Source organism: Manis pentadactyla, chromosome 12 (genome assembly GCF_030020395.1).
Source record: "Manis pentadactyla isolate mManPen7 chromosome 12, mManPen7.hap1, whole genome shotgun sequence".
NCBI lineage: Eukaryota > Metazoa > Chordata > Mammalia > Pholidota > Manidae > Manis > Manis pentadactyla.
In genome coordinates this window covers 17809002-17829714 of record NC_080030.1, presented here as the reverse complement: position 1 = coordinate 17829714, position 20713 = coordinate 17809002, and the positions used below count along the sequence as shown (strand labels likewise).

Sequence of the window (20713 nt, the reverse complement as noted above, 5' to 3'; positions counted from 1 at the left end):
TTCCCCTGGGAAGAGACCAGGTTTGGCTGGGAGGACAGGGGTGGGAGTGAGCTGGGGGGGCTGCCTGGGACCCATAGGGCCTGAGCTGAGTCTCCCCCTAATCCCTCTGTGGGGACACACTGTTGACCAACAGCACAGATGCTAACATTTATTGAGTGCTCACCGTATGTCCTTGCTCTAGTTTACAGATGGGGCTGCTGAGCCCAGAGGGGAAGCAGTTACTTGCCCAGAGTTCTAGACTACAAAATAGCTGAGCCTGCCTCCAGACTCCAAGCCCTTAACGTTCCCATGAGGTCTGGGCAGGACAGAGAGGGTCTCAGCCTTCCTAGACCTGGGGACAGACACACAACTGACCCCATGAACGAATGATCACAGTAATCCCAGATGGTACCAACTGCCATTTGAGACTGGGGAGGAGAGGAACAGATCAGGGAAGGCTTCCCTGAAGAGGTGACCCACCAGGATGGGTTGGGGAAGGGTGTTGCAGGCAAAGTGATCCCCAAGTGCAAAGGTCTGAAAGTGTGTGAGGAATGGGGGAGGAGGCCAGTGGGGCTGGAAGGAAGGAAGTCAGGGGGAGAATGGAGAAGAGAAGAGACCCTCCAGGGCCTTGTGGGTGGTGGTGAGGACTTGGGCATTTACTCTGAGCAAAATAGGGAGCCATGGGAGAGTTTGGAGCAGGAGACTGACAGGATCTGAGTTTTAAGAACTGTGGCCCAGTGTGTGGACGATAGGGACGGAGGGTCCCGACATCTGCCCAAGACACCAGGGTCTCCGTCTACGGAAAAGACACGCTGAGAGGTGGCAGGAACGAGGGGTGCTGGGTTCAGGACCCACTGGCAGAAGAACCTCCTCCTCGCATAAGACCCGAGGGAGGTGAGATTGCAGCCTGGGAGGTGTGAAGGGGCCACCTTCCCACCACGGGGTGCGGCTTCCCCTTCGCAGAAAGGGGTCATTTATCGGGTGCCTGCTATGCGCCAGGCGTGGCCCCACCGCGTTTAGGGACTCTTCAGGGCTCATCCCGGCCGCCTGGTCTGCAGGGCCCTGAGCTCTGGCACTAAAGCTGTAATCACTACGCGGGACGCCGGTCCCACTGGCTGCGCTTGCCTTTCGTCGGAGCAGGAAGGAGCGGTTCTATCTCCCCGAGGCACAGCGGGGACAGGAGCCGCGGGAATTCCCAAGGGGCTACACGGGGACGCAACTCCGTCCTTCCCCCAGGGACGCCTTCCCAGCTGACCCACCCCAGCCCCCACCCTCCGGCTCGTCGCCCCTGGAATGCCCCCACCCGACCCGCCGCCAGCAGAGCCTGAGGCGGTGGAGGCAAAGGGCACTGTCCCGACGAAGGTCGCAGGAACCGGGCCCAGCCCCCTTCCCAGCTGTGACCGCTGGTCTGTGAGTGGGGGAGCTGGGCCCCTCCAGGAAGCTCCTGGGAAGTGGGGGTTGGGGTGGGGGCCAACTGGGACTGGCCCATTGGAGGAGCGCAGGCCTGGGAGAAGCGTGGGAGAGCGACACAGAGAGACACAGCCAGCGACTGAGAGACACGCAGAGACAGGGAGAAACAGACGGATCTTGAGAGTTCTGATGAGAGATACCCGCAGAGACAGTGAGGGAGACATTCATTCATTCACTCACTCACTCAACGGGTACTTACTGGGCACCGACTGGGTCTCCGCAGTGCCAATGGCAAATGCAAATCCCTGCTGCGTGGGGCTGATGGTGGGGTGGAGACACAGACCAGCAACGCGTTATAGGAGTAAATCATATTGTCAGGAGCGATGAATGTGGGAGAGACGGGCAGGCGGAGCCAGGGGGCACACGAGCCAGATCCTCCTTATCTGGGGTGGGGGAGGTTCCTACCAGAACCCTGCCAGCGCCCGCCCTTCCCCCTCTATCCCCAAGCCGGGGGTGGGAGCCGGGAAATGGGGAGGGGCCTGCGCCCGCCAGCCGCCGGGACCTATCCGCTAGGGGAGGGGACTGGGGCTACCGCCGTCCCCGCTGAAGACCTTCTAACCCTCGCTGCCGGAGTCCCTTCGGGTGCAGCCAGAGTGCAGTTGGAAGGTAGGCGGGAAATGGGGAGGAGCCAGTACCCAGCAGCCAGAGGGCAGACCAGACCCCGCCACTGGAAGGAAAAGGGACTCAGGCTGTGGCCGCCCCTGCTGAGAACTCTCCCCTTCCCCTGTCTCCGGGTCCTCCCACCGCGACAGAGCGTCCCCGGGAGGGCAACCCAGGCCGGGAGGGGGAGCCGAAGACTCACCAGTGCCAGTCGCCGCCGGGGCTGGCAGCCGCAGGCCTGGTGCCCAGGCTACAAGGGGAGGGGGCAAGTGCTAGCGACCGCCAGCCGTCTGCGCTGCGGGCCCGCCCACTCGCTTGCCAGCTCCAGCCCCGCCCGCGGAGTGGGCTTCTTTCTCTCGGTTCGGGGCAGTGCAACTGCTGGGGGCGCACGACCAGGGCTCAGGGGTGAGTGTACAGCGCAGTGGGTCCTTGGGGGCACAGGGATTGGTGGCCCGGAGGGGATTGTCCCGGCCACCATCCCGGTCCCCTTGCTTGGGTTTCCCGGGGCTTTCCCGGAGGCCTCTACGGAGCGGCAAACAGCAACTCCAAGGCTAGTTTCGGGGCCCCGGGATGGGAGTGGGGGCGCCTCGAATCCCCTGGTCTCGCCCTCTCCGGGCCACTCACTGCAAGTTTCGCTACCTCAGTCCCGCTGCCAGGCAAGCGAGGCGAGGCGGGAGGTGCAGAGACTGTGTCTGTGCGAAGCCCCCATCACAGAGAATGCAACCCGTGTCTAGGTACATTTTACGCCCGCCTCTCTCCAGTGTGGCCGAGTTCCAGACTCTCTGTGGGTCTGTATTTGCGCGTGGTTTCCTGTGTGCAACTGAGGCTGTCTGGTATGCATGTGCAAATAAGTCCGTCCCCCTCCTCTGGCTACATTTTCTCATCTAAGCAGGACTCACGCAGTTGTGTAGTTTTCTCATCTAAGCAAGACTCATGCTGATTTCTGTGTAGCTGTTATGAGATCTCTATGCCTGCTTCTATGTGAGGAACTTCTTTTGAGCCTCAGTTTCCTAGTCTGTAAATTGGGACCAAGGGGAGAGCTGTCCAGGGGATTAAAGGGTACAGTTGCAGGTGGGAAGTATTATTATATCCTAACGACACGTGTGCCTCAGCAAGAGCCTATCAGTGCGACGTGGATTCTGTCTGCAGCCCTCCGGTTCTGCCTCTGTAAAATGGGTGGATAGGCTCAGCTTTTTCACAAGGGCTTTGCGGTGGATGAGGGGTTTTGGCAGGAAAAAGGCCTGTGTGCAGCAAGGCATGTAGATTGTGGGGCTCTGGGCTCCAGGCCCAGTGTGGGTGGAAGTTGTGAATTTGTGGCCTGTGCTGCTGGGCGTGAGACCCTGTCTGCATGCGCCTGATTTTGTGTTCTTTTGTGTCTTTAAGTTGCTCTGCACAAATGTGATGTATTTTCGTGTTTCCCTCTTGGGATGTGACTGTATGTTTGCCCTAGTTTGTGCCTAGGTGTGTACATGTCCTTGTCGGTGTCTTATTGTATTTGGTGTCCCTTCAGTGTGTGGCTGTATTTGTGTGTGTTCCTGTCTGTTTATGATTCAATGTCTCTGGGTATTCTTATTTGTGTGTGAATTACTAGCGTCCCTTTCCTGTGGGACTGTGTGTCACCATGTCCCTTCGTGATACTGTTTTTGTGTCGGCCGGTCTCCATTGACACCCCTTTGCATCCCTCTGAGCCACCCCCGGCATGAACGTCGGGTGGTGGATAGGGGGTTAGGGCCTCTTTCCCAGGCTTCAAGGCTCTGCCCGTACCGTCCCCGCAGGCCGCAGGGATGGTGCGCGCCGGGCCTGACACTGTACCTGACCTCTCCGCAGCCTTGGGGGGCGGCCCATGGAGTCGGGGCTGCTGCGGCCAGCGCCAGTGAGCGAGGTCATCGTCCTGCATTATAACTACACCGGCAAGCTCCGCGGTGCGCGTTACCAGCCTGGAGCAGGGCTGCGCGCCGACGCCGTCGTGTGCCTGGCAGTGTGCGCACTCATCGTGCTGGAGAACTTGGCGGTGCTGTTCGTGCTAGGGCGCCACCCGCGCTTCCATGCGCCCATGTTCCTGCTCCTGGGCAGCCTCACGTTGTCAGACCTGCTGGCCGGCGCGGCCTACGCAGCCAACATCCTGCTGTCAGGACCGCTCACGCTGCGCCTGTCGCCAGCGCTCTGGTTCGCACGTGAGGGTGGCGTCTTCGTGGCGCTCTCCGCGTCGGTACTGAGCCTCCTGGCCATCGCGCTTGAGCGCCGACTCACCATGGCGCGCCGGGGACCTGCACCGGCTGCCGGTCGGGGTCGCACGCTGGCGCTGGCAGCCGCCGCCTGGGGGGTATCGCTGTTCCTCGGGCTACTGCCCGCGATGGGCTGGAATTGTCTGGGCCGTCTGGACACCTGCTCCACCGTCCTGCCGCTCTACGCCAAGGCCTACGTGCTCTTCTGCGTGCTGGCCTTCCTGGGCATCCTGGCTGCCATCTGTGCACTATACGCGCGCATCTACTGCCAGGTGCGCGCCAACGCGCAACGCCTTCGGGTCCGCCCTGCGGCTGGCGGGGGCTCCTCCACCCGCGCGCGCCGCACGCCTCGCTCACTGGCGCTGTTGCGCACGCTCAGCGTGGTGCTCCTGGCCTTCGTGGCGTGTTGGGGCCCCCTCTTCTTGCTGCTTTTGCTCGACGTGGCGTGCCCAGCGCGTGCCTGCCCCGTGCTCCTGCAGGCCGACCCCTTCCTGGGCCTGGCCATGGCCAATTCGCTTCTGAACCCCATCATCTACACGCTCACCAACCATGACCTGCGCCACGCGCTCCTGCGCCTCATCTGCTGCGGCCGTCGCCCCTGCGGCCGAGGCTCGGGCGCCTCCCTGCGGTCTGGGAGCGAGGCTGGGGCTTCGGACGGCCTGAACCGCTGGCTGCCACCCGGCCTGGACGGCAGCTCCAGCCGCTCCGAGCGCTCGTCGCCCCAGCGGGATGGACTAGACACCAGCGGCTCCACGGGCGGCCCCGGCATGCCCACAGCTGCCCGGACCCTGGTACCCGCTGCGGTCGCGGACTGATGTCCTTCCGAAGCCTGCCATTGCCCTGCCTAAGAGCTGTTTTGCAGACTTTTCCTCTTTAGACCAAGTACTTTGTAGGAAAAGCAACGTAAGATAGTGGAGGCCGAAGAGACGCAGGAAAATGTGTTTAATCGACTCTAAAACTCCACGGCAGGGAATAACACAAAAAAACTGTCTTTATGGAACTGACCTTCTGGCAGGGACACTGGCAGTAATGAAGAGATAATGGAAATAAATTCAGTGACAATACAGTGATGTAATGGTAGTCGGGGGATACTTTTGGACAGGTGATGATAGGTGATGTGCGCTATGTCATTGTCCTGGGAATACGTGAAGGAGGAGCATTTCAAGTTGAGGGATCAGCAGGTGCAAAGGCCCTGAGGCTGGAGGGTGCCTGTGTGTTCTTTGAAAAGCAAGGATCCTGGTGTGGCTGGAGTGGCATAAGAGGGAGGAAACAAAGGCAGGGAAATGATGGGGCAGATGGGGCAGGACCTTGTGGACCCAGGGGAGGACTTTGCTTTTGCCTTGAGTGAGGTGGGAGTCATGGAGGGATCCAGGCAGAGGAGGGATTTGACCTGGTTCAGATATTCACAGATCGTGGTGGGGGAAGGAAGGTGGAAGTTAGAACAAGGTGAAGGGGACTGTACTGGCCCAGGGGGGTGATAATGGGAACTCAAACCATGTGGATTCTGGGTAAATTTTGAAGACAGCAGACAGAATTACCAAGGAATCAAGTGTGGAAGAGAGAGAAAGAAAGAGGAATCAAAGACAACTCTCCAGTTCAGAGGAGAGGATGCCAAAAACAGGGCACCCTAAAATTGGACTCTGGGAGACTCAGCCAATTCCTATCTGAAACAAGATTTCTTTGAGTATGGGGTCAGATCTTTCATAAAAAATAAAAATAATAAAGTAATAAGAACAATTACAACTTATTGTGCCTGGCTAGTCACCCCTGCAGTTGTTAAGCCCAAGTCATTTTTCTCATGCTCACTGCAACCTTGCAAGGTAGGTTTCCTCAGCACCGTTTAACAGATGAAGACACTCCAAGCAGTGAGTACCTTGTCCCAGTGTGACTAAATCAGGCCTTCAGGCGCCCAGGCGGGAGGAGGTACAGACCTGGTGCCTTCCAGAGGGGGCTAGCAAGGCCAGACACTTCCTCCCTCAGGGGTCTGTATTCTTGGCCGGGGATTCTACCAGGGCCTGTCTGTGCCCATAAAAGGCTCCAGGAGCGCTGGCCACAGCCCCCGGCTGTCCCAGGCGCATTCCTGACCCCTGTGCTGAGGGGTCGGCGTGGGGGAGGGGCGGGGGGCTTCAAATTCAGACTGCAGCGCGCCACCTGCTGGGAGGCTGGGAACTGCAGGCAGCCGCAAGGAGCAGTGTGTTTTGGGGGCCACTGACCCAGCCTGGGGTCCGGAGTCTCCGCCGACCACGCTCAGGCCGTCTCTGCAAGCCAACGCAGGGAAACCATCCTATTTCCTCGGACACACACTCAAGCCTGGGGTCATGGTCCCAGGACACTCCAAGGACCAGACCCAATGCCCCACTGCCATCTGGCACCCTTAACCCCAGGGTCCTTTAATCTTCCAAGGGAAGGTGAAGTTCATCCATTGTTCAGGTGTTTGATGGTGTGATGGTAGATTTATTCACTTGTTCACACTTTACAAAATTCAAAAAAACACCAGTTCTCCTTTTGTATGTGATCACTGGGGAGATTCCTGGGAAATTTCCAGAGCTATTCTACAAATAAATGAGCTGAAAGCTAAACACATTATCAGTCTTCTTAGCACTGCTCTGCAACTTGCTTTGTTCACTCAATAGTATGTCTCGGAAACTGTTGCATACCGCAGATCTGGTACTTGCTATCTTAGTCTCCTCAGGCTGCCATAACAAACACCATGGCCTGGGTGGCTTAAACAACAGGAATTTATTTCTCACAGTTCTGGTGGCTGGAAGTCCAAGGTGAGAGCGTCAGAATGACCGGCTGCTGGTGAGGGCTCTTCCTGGCTTGCAGACAGCTACCTTCCTGCTGTCCTCTCATTGGGTAGAGAAATCAAGGGCTTTGGTGTCTCTTCTTATAAGAGCACTAATCCCTACATGGGGGCCCCACCCTTGTAACCTCATCTAAACCTAATAACCTCGCCAAAGCTCCATTTCCAAATATCACATGGGAGGGGGTAGGGTTTTAAGATATTTTGGGGTTGGGAGGGACACAGTTCAATCCATAGCTTATTTGTTTTTAGATTTTTTTAATTCGAGGTAAGCATTCATACAGTAAATATCTTGCTCCTTTTCACTGGTGCATAGTATTTGGCAGCATATATGTGCCACCACTTATTACACCAGGGTCCTGTGGAGAGATATGTGGGTTGAATCCAATCCCCGACCTTTATATTCAGTGCTGTAGTAAACATCCGTGTGCATACCTCCTCCTGCACATGTGCCAGTGTACCTCGGACAAATTTCTGCAGGTAGCTACTGGATCACAGGGCCTGTAGATTTTATTTTGAGATATAAGAGGTTGCTCTTGGTCACGATCCACGAAGGTGTTGGTTTCCCCACAGCCTCAGCCACTTCGCCTATTCACTGACTATGCTATGGGGCCCCCTCTGGAGCAGTCCAGAATCACACCTTCACCCAAAGCCCCCCATACCCCCAGGGAAGCTATCATCCTAATCCCAGACCCTGACTTCAAATTCACCCAAGTCTGGCGGAATCCTTTCGTAGAGCAACATCTGGAGTCTAGCGTTTCCTTCTATTCAGTTAGTTTCATTTGGATGGACTTCTGAAAATAAACTTAAGTACATTTATTTAAAAGTTAACTTATAAACAGCATAAATGGCAAATCCGTATCTCTTGCCATGAAAAAACAATCGATCCTATCTAGTGGGCGCTGGCATTTGCATTTAGTCCTACGACTAAGCAGGTGGGTGCTAGTACTATTACCATGTCACATGGAGGAAACGTTGACATGGAGAGGTTACGTCACTGCCCCACCAGCACAGGGTTAGAGAGTGGCAGAGCGAGGGTTCGAACCCCAGCAGGCGAGATCCAAGCGCCTCTAAATGGGAGATAACTATAATACAAAGACAACGAAAAGCAACTAGGTAGATAATTCTAGTTGGATCTTGTGGCCGGCGGACCGTGAGGCTTGAGCTGCGTGGACTTAAAGGGAAAGAGCAGGCTGTGGAGGGCAGCTCCGCGCAGACGACGAAACCGGGCCGATGGAAGGGACAGCGCTAAGGGGCATCGACCAGTCCCTCCTGACCTTGCGCCCTCGCCCGACTCCCGGCTCCTCGCCCACGGCTCCGGGCACCTGCGGGAAGGGCGGGGAATCGTGGCTCCTTCCCCGCCGCGCCCTCTCCGCCCTCTCCCCGCCTCCTTCTCGGGCGTCCTGAGGCCGCCCCAGCCCGACGGCTGCGACCCCGCAGGCCTTGGGCCCCGAAGCCAAGGTCCCCCTACGGCGGAGGCGCCCGCGGGTCCCAGACAGCGAAGGTTAGGCGAGAGCCGCCCCCGGGCGGGCCGCGGCCCCTCGGGTTTCCCGGAAACTCGGAGCGCTGGTGGCACCACAGTGCCCGGAGTCATCGCCGTGCCCCGGGCATCCCCACTCCACGGCGAGAGCTACCGAGGCCACGCGCGGGCAGAGTGAGCGCGGCGGCGGCAGCGGGGAGAGGTGTCCATCGATCTCTGGTGCGGGCTGGGGCGCGTCGGACCTCGAACCCGGGGCTCAGATTACCTGCTGCTGCGACCACGCGGCTGCGCGCGCCGAGGGCTGCGGTCCCCCGCCCCGCCGCTGCGGTGACGGGCGCTGTGGTCACCACGCCGGGGCTGCTGGGCGACAGCCGGCGGGAGCGGCGGAGGGGGAGGCGGCCCCGCTGCTGTTCCGGCCGCTGGCGGCCCGGGCCGCGGGGACTTTTATTTTGACACGGCCGGTGCCGGGCTCTGCTTAGTCATGGTGACCTGCGCGCGCTCCGCGCCTCCCCCCGGCGCGCTGCGATGGAGGCGCCCGGGCCTGGGCGACGGAGGCGGAGCCCGAGCGCGGCCATGGCTGGGTGAGTGAGGCGGCCTGCGCCCGGGCTGTGGGCACCGCGGGCCGTGGGCTCCCCTGCGGCCGTGCCTGGGGGCAAGGAGCCCGGGGGCCGTGCGCCGGGCCCCCTCGGGGTTCTCGCTGCCCCGAGGAGGGTGCGGCTCGATTCCTGTCCTTTTGTTGGACGGCGCGACCCGCGGGGTGGCCTGGGAGCAACACAAGCCGGGAGAGAGGCCCGGGGAGCGCCGCTCGGACGGAGGGCTGGTGACCACGGAGTGCGGGGGTCTTGGTCTGCGCCTTGGCGGCCGTGCGGCCTGGCGGGGTCCCTACCTCCCGTCTCCGGGCCTTGGTGGCGGCCCAGGCGGGGCATGCGCAGTCCCCACTCGTCGCTTTGTGGAGGGGGAAGTGTGCAGGGGGCACCGCTGACCGCTTGGCCAAAGACCGAGAGGCAGACCCGGGGCCTCCGCAGGGGAGAGGGCGGTCAGGCGGCGCCTTGGGCCCCGTGGAGAGGGGTGCTTCGGCCGGCACGGTGGAGCGGGCCGCCAGCCAGCCACACGCGTTCTGACCCCTGCGCGGTGCCAGGCTCCAGGCAGGACCCCGGGCAGGCGCACGAGAGGGAGGGTACCACCCTTGACCTGCACAGGGCTCCCAGCCCTCAGGAACGTTGGGGCTGAGGGCCAGCGGGACAGGCCATCAGGCAACAAGCAAGCAAAGGGGCCCATTTCAGTTCCTGACAAGTGTTGTGATGGAAATAAAACAGGGAAGAGGTGACTCTGAGGTGAGCCTGGGAAAGATAAGATGGAGAAACTGGGGAGCCTCTTGCAGATACCCCCTTCTCCCCGGAAGACCTTTCAATATACAACCCACGCATGCCCTGGCGCCCCAGGTCCCACAGGTTTCATGGAAACCCTCATTTCAGTGGTCAGTACCTGTGATCACACTCCACCGTTGTCTCTCTCATTCTACCTCTGAGCCTCTGCACTTGCTGTTCCCTCTTCCTGGAAAACCAACTCCCATCCCCATCCCCTTCTTATGTTCATCCTCATCTCAGCTCCAACAGAGGCCTGGACTACCTGATTTAAAGCAACTGCCCCCAAGTCACATTGTCACAATGCTGTTGTCATTTTCTTCATGACCTCAATGATCTGTTCATTAATAACTTTCACTTATTTGATGGCCCTTCCCTCTCCGTGTGTCAGCTCCATGAGGCTGTTTATGTCACAGTTTATGCGTGTCTTTCTCATCTCTATGTCCTGGGACCTAGAACAGTGCCAGGCACACAGCAGATGCTCAATAAATTTTGGTGAGGTTAGTGATGGAATGACCTGGACACGCTCTGGGAAGGGAAGGGCCGCCAGATAGCTGGAACAGAGTGAGCAAAGGGAAGAGGTGGACAGGGGCCAACTGTGAAGGCAGGCCATTGAAATGTTTGTTTTTATCTTTGCTCCATAGGGAGTTGTGGGGGGATTCTTGTAGGGGAGGGGTATCATCTGACCTGTTTTAACATAGACCCTTGGGCTGGTGAGGCCATGGGGCAGTTAGCACAAATGGATGCTGCTTCACCTGGGCTTGGGAAGGAAAACTGGTCTAGGAGTCACTTTAGCTTCAAAAAGGAGGCCTGGCCCCAGGCTCCACCCCAGCCCTGTGCTCTCCCTCCTCCAGGCCCCTGAGTGCCAGTGGTGGTGGTGTCCCTTGTCACCTGGAACCTCATGCAGCCGGAACCCAGGCCTAGTGGGGCTGGGGCCCACACCCGATTCCTGCCCCTGATGTCACAACGCCCCGAGGGGGTAGGGGACACAATGATGTACGCCTCTACTGAGTGCAAGGCTGAGGTGACGCCTTCCCAGCATGGCAACCGCACCTTCAGCTACACGCTGGAGGACCACACCAAGCAGGCCTTTGGCATCATGAATGAGCTGCGGCTCAGCCAGCAGCTATGTGATGTCACACTGCAGGTCAAATACAAGGACGCGCCGGCCGCGCAGTTCATGGCTCACAAGGTGGTGCTGGCTTCATCCAGTCCCGTCTTCAAAGCCATGTTCACCAATGGGCTGCGGGAGCAGGGCATGGAGGTGGTGTCTATCGAGGGCATCCACCCCAAGGTCATGGAGCGCCTCATCGAGTTCGCCTACACAGCCTCCATTTCCATGGGTGAGAAGTGTGTGCTCCATGTGATGAACGGCGCCATCATGTATCAGATTGACAGCGTCGTCCGTGCCTGCAGTGACTTCCTGGTGCAGCAACTGGACCCCAGCAATGCCATTGGCATCGCCAACTTCGCCGAGCAGATCGGCTGTGCTGAGCTGCACCAGCGTGCCCGCGAATACATCTACATGCACTTCGGGGAGGTGAGCGAGGGGAGGGGCTGTGGAGCCAGCACTTGAGGGTGGTATCAGAAGGACCAGGGACAGATGGGTGGTCGTCATTGTCCCCCTTGAGATGTTGGGGTCAGATCAGGGAACTGGAGAAAAATGTAGTCTGAGCTCCTAGTCTGCACATCAGGGGCAACTCCAGGAAATAGTTGAAGAAAGCGAGGCCTTCACAGGTCTCTGGGATCAAGAAATGGGGACAGGGTGCAGAAAACATGACAGCAGCTCAACCCTGGGTATGCTGACCTGGGCTCAGCATTTCAGGCAGTTCAGCAAATATTTATTGACTACCAATGACATGCTACGGACCTCATATGTGACCCTTATATGTGTTTTTTTTGGTCCACACAGGGTTGTCCTCACAGTGTTCTCGGTTTCATTTTCATTTTTGAGTGGAGGAAGTTGTAAACAGAAAATAACAGGAGACTTCTTGAAAAATCACGATGAGAAACCCAGTTCTTGGGTGGCAACCAGTAGAGATTGTGCCTTTGGGATGATAGTGCTTGTTGAGTACTTGCTGTGGGCCTGCCCCTGTTCCAAGTGCTTGCTATCCTTTAAATTATCGGATCCTTCAACCATGCTATGAGGAAGTACCACTCTCAGGCCTGGGCAAGCAGGGCCACGCACCAGGTCCCAAGCCTTAGGGAGTCTCAGGCTTTGAAATGTCTTCCTGGAAATTTTCAAAGTCCTCCTTTAGTGGCTGGGACCAGCCGGGGTGGACACTGTGGTCTCCATTTCCATCCTTCAGGGATGGATGCTCTCTTTCCCTCACTCCGCATGTGAGGTGGACCAGATGCCCAAGGAGCTCTGGCCTGAGTCCCAGAGCCTTTGGCTTCCAGGGAGGCGGTCTGAGAGCAGGGCTCTCCCACGGCCTGCCCGGTATTTCTTTCAACGGGTTGTCTGGGCTTGGGGTCGCGGAAGCGTGGTAACTTGCTGATGTGGGGAGGCTAAAATGATTTATATACACTGGAGCTGACAAGAAATATTTCCCGGGGCCTCTGTATACCCTAGGAGTAGCTCTGCTACTAATATAATCCCGCCTTTACCGAGGAAGAAAGGAGAACTGGGGCACAAAGCATTTTAGGTATTTGCCTGAGGTCACCCAGTGAGAAAGCAATGGGCCAAAATTGCACCTCAGGTGGCTTTCTTCAGAGCCTGTGCTTTTTTCCCCCTAGAATATTGTACTGCTATTACCTTTTCCTTTTTTAGTCAATCTCCCCTTTTAAAAAAGTAATTTCATTAAAAAAAAAACTAACATTCTTATAGTTCTACCACAAAATGATACAAAAAGGTACATGGCACATTGAGTCTTTGCCCGTTTACCTAAATATGTGTGTACCACAGGCCTGGGACACAGTATTAACTCACTTAATCTTCACGACCTGCAAGGGTGGTACTATTTGAGTCCCCATTTTACAGATGATGAAACCGAGATTGTCAGGAGGGTTGAGTGACTTGTCCAAGGTCTTTCCAAGGTTGCATGTTGAGGGGCCATGGGGGAGACACACAGGAGTTAGCGTATCACACTAACACTCTCTGCAGGTGGCCAAGCAAGAGGAGTTCTTCAACCTTTCCCACTGCCAGCTGGTGACCCTCATCAGCCGGGATGACCTGAATGTGCGCTGCGAGTCTGAGGTCTTCCATGCGTGTATCAACTGGGTCAAATACGACTGTGAGCAGCGGCGCTTCTATGTGCAGGCGCTGCTGCGGGCTGTGCGCTGCCACTCGCTCACGCCCCACTTCCTGCAGATGCAGCTGCAGAAGTGCGAGATCTTGCAGTCGGACTCGCGCTGCAAGGATTACCTGGTCAAGATCTTCCAGGAGCTTACGCTGCACAAGCCCACACAGGTGATGCCATGCCGGGCACCCAAGGTGGGCCGGCTCATCTACACCGCTGGTGGCTACTTCCGCCAGTCGCTCAGCTTCCTGGAGGCCTACAACCCCAGTGATGGCACGTGGCTCCGGCTGGCAGACCTGCAGGTGCCCCGCAGTGGCCTGGCAGGCTGTGTGGTGGGTGGGCTGCTGTATGCCGTGGGCGGCCGGAACAACTCGCCCGACGGCAACACCGACTCCAGCGCCCTGGACTGCTATAACCCCATGACCAACCAGTGGTCGCCCTGCGCCCCCATGAGCGTACCGCGCAATCGAATTGGGGTTGGGGTCATCGATGGGCACATCTACGCTGTTGGTGGCTCCCATGGCTGCATCCATCACAACAGTGTGGAAAGGTGAGTAGCAGGGCTGGGAAGGGTAGGCACCAAGGGCCTTGCTGCTAACAGGTTTTAAGCCATCGGGGTTCAGGGATTTGCCCCTGTTTTTGAGTGCCTGTCTCTGTACCCTGCCTTCAGGGAATGGAAGCCTCAAAGTGAAGTGAAACTCCGGAGAGATTTATAGTCTGTAATCTTGGTTAATTTGTCTGGGCCTGGGAACTGCTGACAGGGCTGTCACAAACCCATACAAGATTTGCATCCTTTGTGCAAGTCTGGGAAAAGTTCTGTCAGTTTGAAATTATTATAGTATGCTAATTTTGTTAAAACATGTCACCTCACTGCCATCTATCCAAAAACTGTTGTGATAAACATACATATGAGGTCTTTTGTGTGGAAAGGGCCCCCTTAGATGTGGTGCTCTTGTGCAGTACACCACCTGCACAACTGTGCACAATGGTCCTATGTTTAGAGGCTGAGCATTTTGGGCTTTTCCCTTTTGCATAGTTTCCAGAAGTGGGATCCAGGACACAGTTCTCATGTAGAGAACTTGAAAACAAATTCCTGCCCACTGCTAGAGATGCTGGAGATCTGGCATTGCTGGGTTTGGAGTAATGCTGGGGAATGGGAATTTTAAACACTATGCTTTGAGAAAAACCATCCTGGGTGGTAGCCTAGTTGTTAGAATTGGGATTGTGGTGTCTGAGAGGGCTGGGTGGGTCAAACCCCAGCTCTGCCACTTCCTCGGGGACCCTGGCCATGCTACTTCACTTCTTTGTGCCTCCATCTTGTCATCTGTGAAGTGGGGGACAATAAGGAGGACAACCTACCCCACCAGGCTGGGTGGGGCTTTGGTGGGATAAATACACATAACACCCAGCGCAGGGCCTGGCCAGTGATATGATGGAGCCACTAGAGTCCAAGAGATGTGTGAGTGACCTTAAGCAGATGATGGCTGTGGACCTCAGTTTCCTCATCTGGAAAATGGAGCTACTGATAACTTGCATCCTGAACTATGAGAATTAAAGAGTTCAAGTGCATAAAGAATGAGGATATTGGGCCGTAGCAAGTGTGCCATGAAGGTCTGCTCTGATTGCTGTTGTCATTGTTCTATGCCCTTGCAGGTATGAGCCTGAGCGGGACGAGTGGCACTTGGTGGCCCCAATGCTGACTCGAAGGATTGGGGTGGGAGTGGCTGTCCTCAACCGCTTGCTCTATGCCATTGGGGGCTTTGATGGAACAGACCGCCTCAACTCAGCCGAGTGTTACTACCCAGAGAGAAATGAGTGGCGAATGATTACACCCATGAACACCATCCGAAGTGGGGCAGGTGGGTGGGGGCTGTGGGGAGGGAACTGTGGAGGAACGTCCTCCCACCCCTGGGAGTGAAACGCGGCCAGGCCTGGGTGAGGACTCCTGTTTCAACCTTGAACCCTGTGGCACACACAGGAGAACTAGAGTCTGGCAGAGTGTAAGCTCCTCTCTCCTGGCTTCGTTTCTGAAGGGTCCCTTGGGGAAGGGAAGAGGGGAGGGCGCCCCCCACTAGAAGTGGTGGCTGGGGCCCCAGAAGCCAGGCCCCAGAGTCACCCTCTCTGCGTGCTGTGCTTTAGGAGTCTGCGTCCTGCACAACTGTATCTATGCTGCGGGGGGCTACGATGGTCAGGACCAGCTGAACAGCATGGAGCGCTACGATGTGGAGACAGAAACGTGGACTTTCATAGCCCCCATGAAGCATCGGCGAAGTGCCCTGGGGATTACTGTGCACCAGGGAAGGATCTACGTTCTCGGTGAGGCCCTGGGAGTGGAAACCTGGGAATAAATAGTGTCATCTTCTGGGGGCAGGCTTCAGTCCTAGTAGGAAGGCTTCTCGTGGTTTCTTCCTCCTCTTTCCCCTGCCCTCGGAGGGAGTGACCATCCCCTCTGCTCTCCCTGCAGGAGGCTATGATGGTCACACGTTCCTGGACAGTGTAGAGTGTTACGACCCAGACACAGACACCTGGAGTGAGGTGACCAGAATGACATCTGGCCGGAGCGGGGTGGGCGTTGCTGTCACCATGGAACCCTGCCGGAAGCAGATCGACCAGCAGAACTGTACCTGTTGAACCACTCTTGTGTATTGGCCAAAAAAAAGGGTCTGATCAAGAGTATTGTCATTTTGTACAAAAACGGGGATGAAAGAAAAGGCGACAGAGCAAATGCTTGACCTCCAAGATGGGAGGCTGGATGCCTTAATGTTAAAATGACACCTCAAATGAAGAGAAGGCCAGACTGGGAACCCATGAGTCCATCCGGGTAGTCCCAGGAATGTCCAAGAAAGCCTGCCTGGGAGGGAGGTGCAGGAAAGGCAGACTCCCAGGAGAGGGGCCCCTGCTTCCACTACTCCAAGACTAGGCCTGGGTCCCACACCAGCAGGCCCCCCTTTGGGGCGAAAGCAGGTGTCAAGGTCAGGCTGGTTTTTGTGATTGGTTCCTGGAGGCCTGGGAAGGAGCCAACTGAGGCCTCAGTTGGGGAGGCCCCTCTGGAGATGTGGACCCCAGGGATGGGCCTGTACATAGAAACCACTGGATATCTCTGCCTTGGACAGTCATTTTGTTGATAAGAAACCCTGTAACTTTCCAATGAAAATAAAGAACAAACTAACTAGTGTCTGCCACCGGGGCTGCAGATCTCAAATGCAGGGACAGAAAGGACTCTCCTCCTGAAATGCACTCAAGTCTTTGATTTAGGACTTGAATTTGAAACCAGTTTGTTATCTCAGCCTGTATCATCTTGACACGTGGGGCATGTTTCTCCCCATAAGCAAGCCACACAGAGCTAGCTCTGTTGATCACTTTGGCTGCTTTGAAGCCAATGACCTTGACACTGGGACACCTCTCCTATGGCCCCCCCAAGATTAATGTCATATGGGTGTACAGTTTATATTTTAAGACAAGCCATCCCAGACATGTGTTCCCAATTCGGTGAAAATCCATCTGGTCATTTTTCTGCACTTCAGTACACACATGGAACCTTTTATTTAGGTACCTGGGTATTAAAAGGACAAATTGGTTCTTGGGAATTTTCTTAGGCAAAGGATCACAAGCCTGGTCTCTTCTGGATGATTTGTGTGAAGGCAGTATGTGGCCCCAATATTTTCTGCCAATCAACTCTGTTCATGCTGTGGGAGGGGGGAAAAGGGAGTGAAGTATGGTCTCAACTATTGGGGATTTCAAAGGTTTTTTTCCAAGGAGCTTAGAGAAGAAACATTTGATTCTTTCTGTTCCAGGGAAAACCTGGTACCTCCTATCTCTGCAGCTTCACTCTCTCAGTTCCCCCGAAGGCTGTCTTGGGCCCAGTTCTCTGATCCTCAACCTAAGATTTTTAATGGAACAAGAAAAATCTACATTGGCTGCACTGAATGGATGGGGGAGGACTAGGAACTGTAAACATAATACCTGGATAGCCTTTAGCATTTGCTAAGTGTTTCTACACATGATTTGATCCTCAAAGGTGTCATGAGCTAGGAAGGGCAAACCTGAATTCTTTACAGATGGAGATGTGGAGGTTCGCAGAAGTGGCTTGCCCAAGGTCACGTGGCCACTGGGTGGTAGGGTTCAGGTTTGATCTGTAGAGTGCCCCAAGCCCCATTCTCAGCCACTACACAGTCTACCACTGTATTTGTGAGAAGGGATATTAAAGAGGTCAGTGGTACAGCAGTGAAAGTTCTGGAAGCAGCCATCTAATCTAGAGTCGGGATTTACATGTCATTACCTGCCAAAAGCCACGCAGCCTATCCCAGATGGCGTTTCCTTTCAGATGGGTTAGAGCCCTGGTCTTGAGATGAAGGTTGACTGATAGATAAAGCAGTTTGGGTATTTGCAGTCTGGCAAATAGTTTCGTATCTGTAAAAACGGCCTTTGACATCTACTTGGCACTAGGCCCTGTGTGAACTGCAGGACCAACAAAAGAGTTTTTACAGTCACTTTGTAACTCCACAAAAATAACTTTTTCTTAAGGCCTGACTTTGCTGGGCACTGGGGCTATGGTAGTGAACTAGCCCTGAATGACCCCTGCCCTCATGGAGATGACAGCCTAGCCTGGGAATAGGGACACCAACTTGTCCTGGTTTGCCTGGGACTTTCTCAGTTTGAACGCTGAAAGGCTGGCATTGGGAATCCCTCAGTCCCAGGTAAAGCAGGACCACTGGTCACTCTACAGATAAGCCAGATGCCAAAGCAATATTATAGACATGCTGAGTGACAGGCAGGTAAAGGTCACAGTTGAGTGCACATTTGAAAGTCAGTGGCTCTGGCTGCAAGGTGGCCATGGTGTATCTGGGGTAAGCATGCACTGGGGAAGGCTGGATAAACAGCTATTGCAGTAGCCGGGTGAGGGGATGGCTTGGATTAGGCAGGCAGTTGTGGAAGTGGAGAGAAGTAGAATCTGTAAGTGAAGAGACTGCTTGGATTCTGATGAAGAATTAGGAATGATTCTGGGTGGTTTCAAACTCAAATAGCCAGGAGCAGGGAACCTTGGAGAAGGCTGCAATCTTGGAAGGGAAGTGATGGTTTGGATGTATCAAGTTTGAGGCCTCGAGATACAGTTATTTTAGAAAAGTGCACAACTGGATTTTTCTAGCCCTCAGGTTTTAACGCTTTGAACAAATAGTTCTTGAATGGCTTTCTGTGCCAGACATGAGGTGGGGTCTCCAGACACAATGAGGGGCAAGTCTGACACTGTCCATTTCTCTTGGAGCTGGAGTTAACATAATTACCTAAAGCATATGTAATTAAATTTGAAGGTAAGCTCTCTGAAGGACAGGAGCTTGACCTAAGTCAAGGGCCCTGCAAAAGCACTCTTGGTTTTCTCATGGAAGTACAAAGGAACTGATAGTGTAAACAAAGTAAGGAAAGGAGGGGGAAGATTCTTGAGAGAGGAAGCATCATGTGCAAAGATCCTGTGGCACTGGGAAGTAAGCCTAGAAGCTCTGAGAGGGAGAAGGAACATGGTGTCAAAAGAAGCCAAACAAAGAGGTATAGGGGCCAAACTATGCTAGCCCTATGGACCAGGACAATTTCTCTTTAATTGTTAAATACCTAAGTATTATCCATGAAAAAAAATTAGAACATTACAGATAATGTTGAAATTTCTCTCTCCATTCCAGCCCTTCCAAATATTAAAAAAAATAATCTGCAGTAATGTTGTTTGGATTTCCTTACCTAAATGGAATAATGTTGCCTGTATTATCCTGCAACTTGCTTTCCTCCCTCAGTAAGACTTCTAGATCTATCTGTCTGTGATGTCACATTCCTTTTACCAGCTTTCAGTGTCTGTAAAATGTGGGTAATAACAGTACCTAGCACCCGGCACACAGTAAGAAAACAGGCAGGCATACCTCACTTAACCACAATTTGTTTTATTGTGCCTCCCAGATAGGTAGGGTTGTTTTACAAATCAAAGGTTTGTGGCAACCCTGCATCAAGCCAACCTATCAGCACCATTTCTCCAATAGCATTTGCTCACTTCATGTCTTTGTCACATTTTGTTACTTCTTGCACTATTTCAAACTTCTATCATTATTACTGTATTTGTTATGGTGAGCTGTGATCAGTGAAAGCTCAGATGATGGCTAGTATTTTTTAGCCATAATGTATTCTTTAATTAAGGTATTAGAGACATATATATATGATATACGTGATATATATATATATATCATATATACACACACACAATATATATGTATATGGTATTAAACCTAACTTTATGCGCTGGAGAACCAAAAAATTAATTTGACTTGCTTTATTGAGATATTTGCTTTATTACAGTGTTCTGGAGCTGAACCTGCAATATCTCTGAGGTATGTCTGTATTATTATCAACTAGGAATGAGGCAAGAACTGGATACCTGAAATACTGACATTAATCTGAATTATCAAGATTGTTGAAGTGAGAATGATAGTGATAACATTTAATGAACTCAGAGCAATTATACCTGCATTACTTAAAATTCCTCACTGGCTCTCATTACTTGTGCCCAGTCAAGTGTGTCCACCAAGCCACTTGTCTTATTTTGTGATGGTTTTGGAGCTCCCCAGGACCCATCAGGGCTGGCACAGCAGGTGTGCTCTAAAAGGAGTACAGCACCCTCTTGTGGGCCACTGGGTGAAAAAAGGAACTATTTTCAGAGAAAGAAAGTTAGAAAAGCAACAAGATTGGATGAGACCCAGAGTGTAGAATGCCCTGATCTTGGCTTGTTCTTATTGTTTTAATTAGCAATCTTTCAAACATCTAGGCACGTTACATTTTGAGTAAGTCAAATATAACTGTAAATGCATCCCGGAAGCTCCCTGTTTAAAGGACTCTCCTTCCTGTGAGCCCCAATACCACATCTGCAGCTCAGGGTTGTGACTTTGATTTGATTATGCCACATTTGAAGCAGGGCACCCAGGCACACTTTTCAGACTACATACCCCAGTATCCTCCCAGATTTAACCAGCTGATCTAAGCAACTTTGATGGAAAACCTGAAACTGGGCTGCTCGGATGCTGACTTCAGGGTCAGGAAAGATAAATTGCTTTTAACCAAGGAGTTGGTGTTTCTTTAAGTCTCCGCTATGGCAGTTGAGGTCCCTTTCATCTCTAGCCCATGTCTTCCCCATACTCATCATATTTCACCCTGCCAGTCATCTCTCAGTTCCTCTAAGGATTCACCAGGTGAAGAATTAGGACAGGGACAACAAATATTTCAGTGGCTTACTGTGTTCCAGGTACTGAAGATACAAGTAGGAGCAGAATACATGGCTTCTGCCCTCCTGCAGCCTATTGTCAACCAGGAGGGATACAGATATTTGCAAGATTCATTAATGAACAAACAGAAACCCTGAGAAGTACTCCAGGAAAAAGCATCTTGCAGAAGTCATAAGCAACGTGTTTGTCGGCCTGTAATCATAAAAATTCTTCTAATCTTCTGGCTTGGTCATCATACTGTTTGCTGGCACACAGTAAGCACATCACACAGATTTAAGTGTTGAGTAGACAAATGCTTGG

The 20713-nt window shown here is 54.1% G+C and overlaps 2 protein-coding genes and 1 long non-coding RNA gene across 7 annotated transcripts; 2 read left to right on the top strand and 1 right to left on the bottom strand.

Moving 5' to 3' along the window:
* Positions 1-1932: 1932 nt before the first annotated feature.
* S1PR5 (sphingosine-1-phosphate receptor 5) lies at positions 1933-6857 on the top strand. 2 transcript variants are annotated; one of them, XM_036876128.2, is made up of 2 exons: positions 1933-2055; positions 3877-6857. In XM_036876128.2, the coding sequence occupies exon 2, from the start codon at positions 3893-3895 to the stop codon at positions 5087-5089; it is 1197 nt and encodes a 398-aa protein (XP_036732023.2). In that variant the 5' UTR covers positions 1933-2055; positions 3877-3892; the 3' UTR covers positions 5090-6857. The 2 variants fall into 2 exon arrangements, with proteins under 2 accessions (XP_036732023.2, XP_036732021.2); XM_036876126.2 differs by lacking the exon at positions 1933-2055 and adding an exon at positions 2329-2454.
* Positions 6858-7315: 458 nt separating this feature from the next.
* Positions 7316-8838, bottom strand: LOC130680091 (uncharacterized). Its single transcript, XR_008993103.1, has 2 exons — positions 7788-8838; positions 7316-7578 (listed from the first exon to the last, which is right to left on the bottom strand). It is a non-coding gene; the product is annotated as an uncharacterized LOC130680091 (long non-coding RNA).
* Positions 8461-16335, top strand: KEAP1 (kelch like ECH associated protein 1). 4 transcript variants are annotated; one of them, XM_036876112.2, is made up of 6 exons: positions 8461-8581; positions 10776-11461; positions 13025-13710; positions 14814-15019; positions 15300-15476; positions 15625-16335. In XM_036876112.2, the coding sequence occupies exons 2-6, from the start codon at positions 10823-10825 to the stop codon at positions 15789-15791; spliced, it is 1875 nt and encodes a 624-aa protein (XP_036732007.2). In that variant the 5' UTR covers positions 8461-8581; positions 10776-10822; the 3' UTR covers positions 15792-16335. The 4 variants fall into 4 exon arrangements, with proteins under 4 accessions (XP_036732007.2, XP_036732009.2, XP_036732005.2 ...); XM_036876110.2 differs by lacking the exon at positions 8461-8581 and adding an exon at positions 9001-9138; XM_036876111.2 differs by lacking the exon at positions 8461-8581 and adding an exon at positions 9395-9891.
* The last annotated feature ends 4378 nt before the right edge of the window (positions 16336-20713 follow it).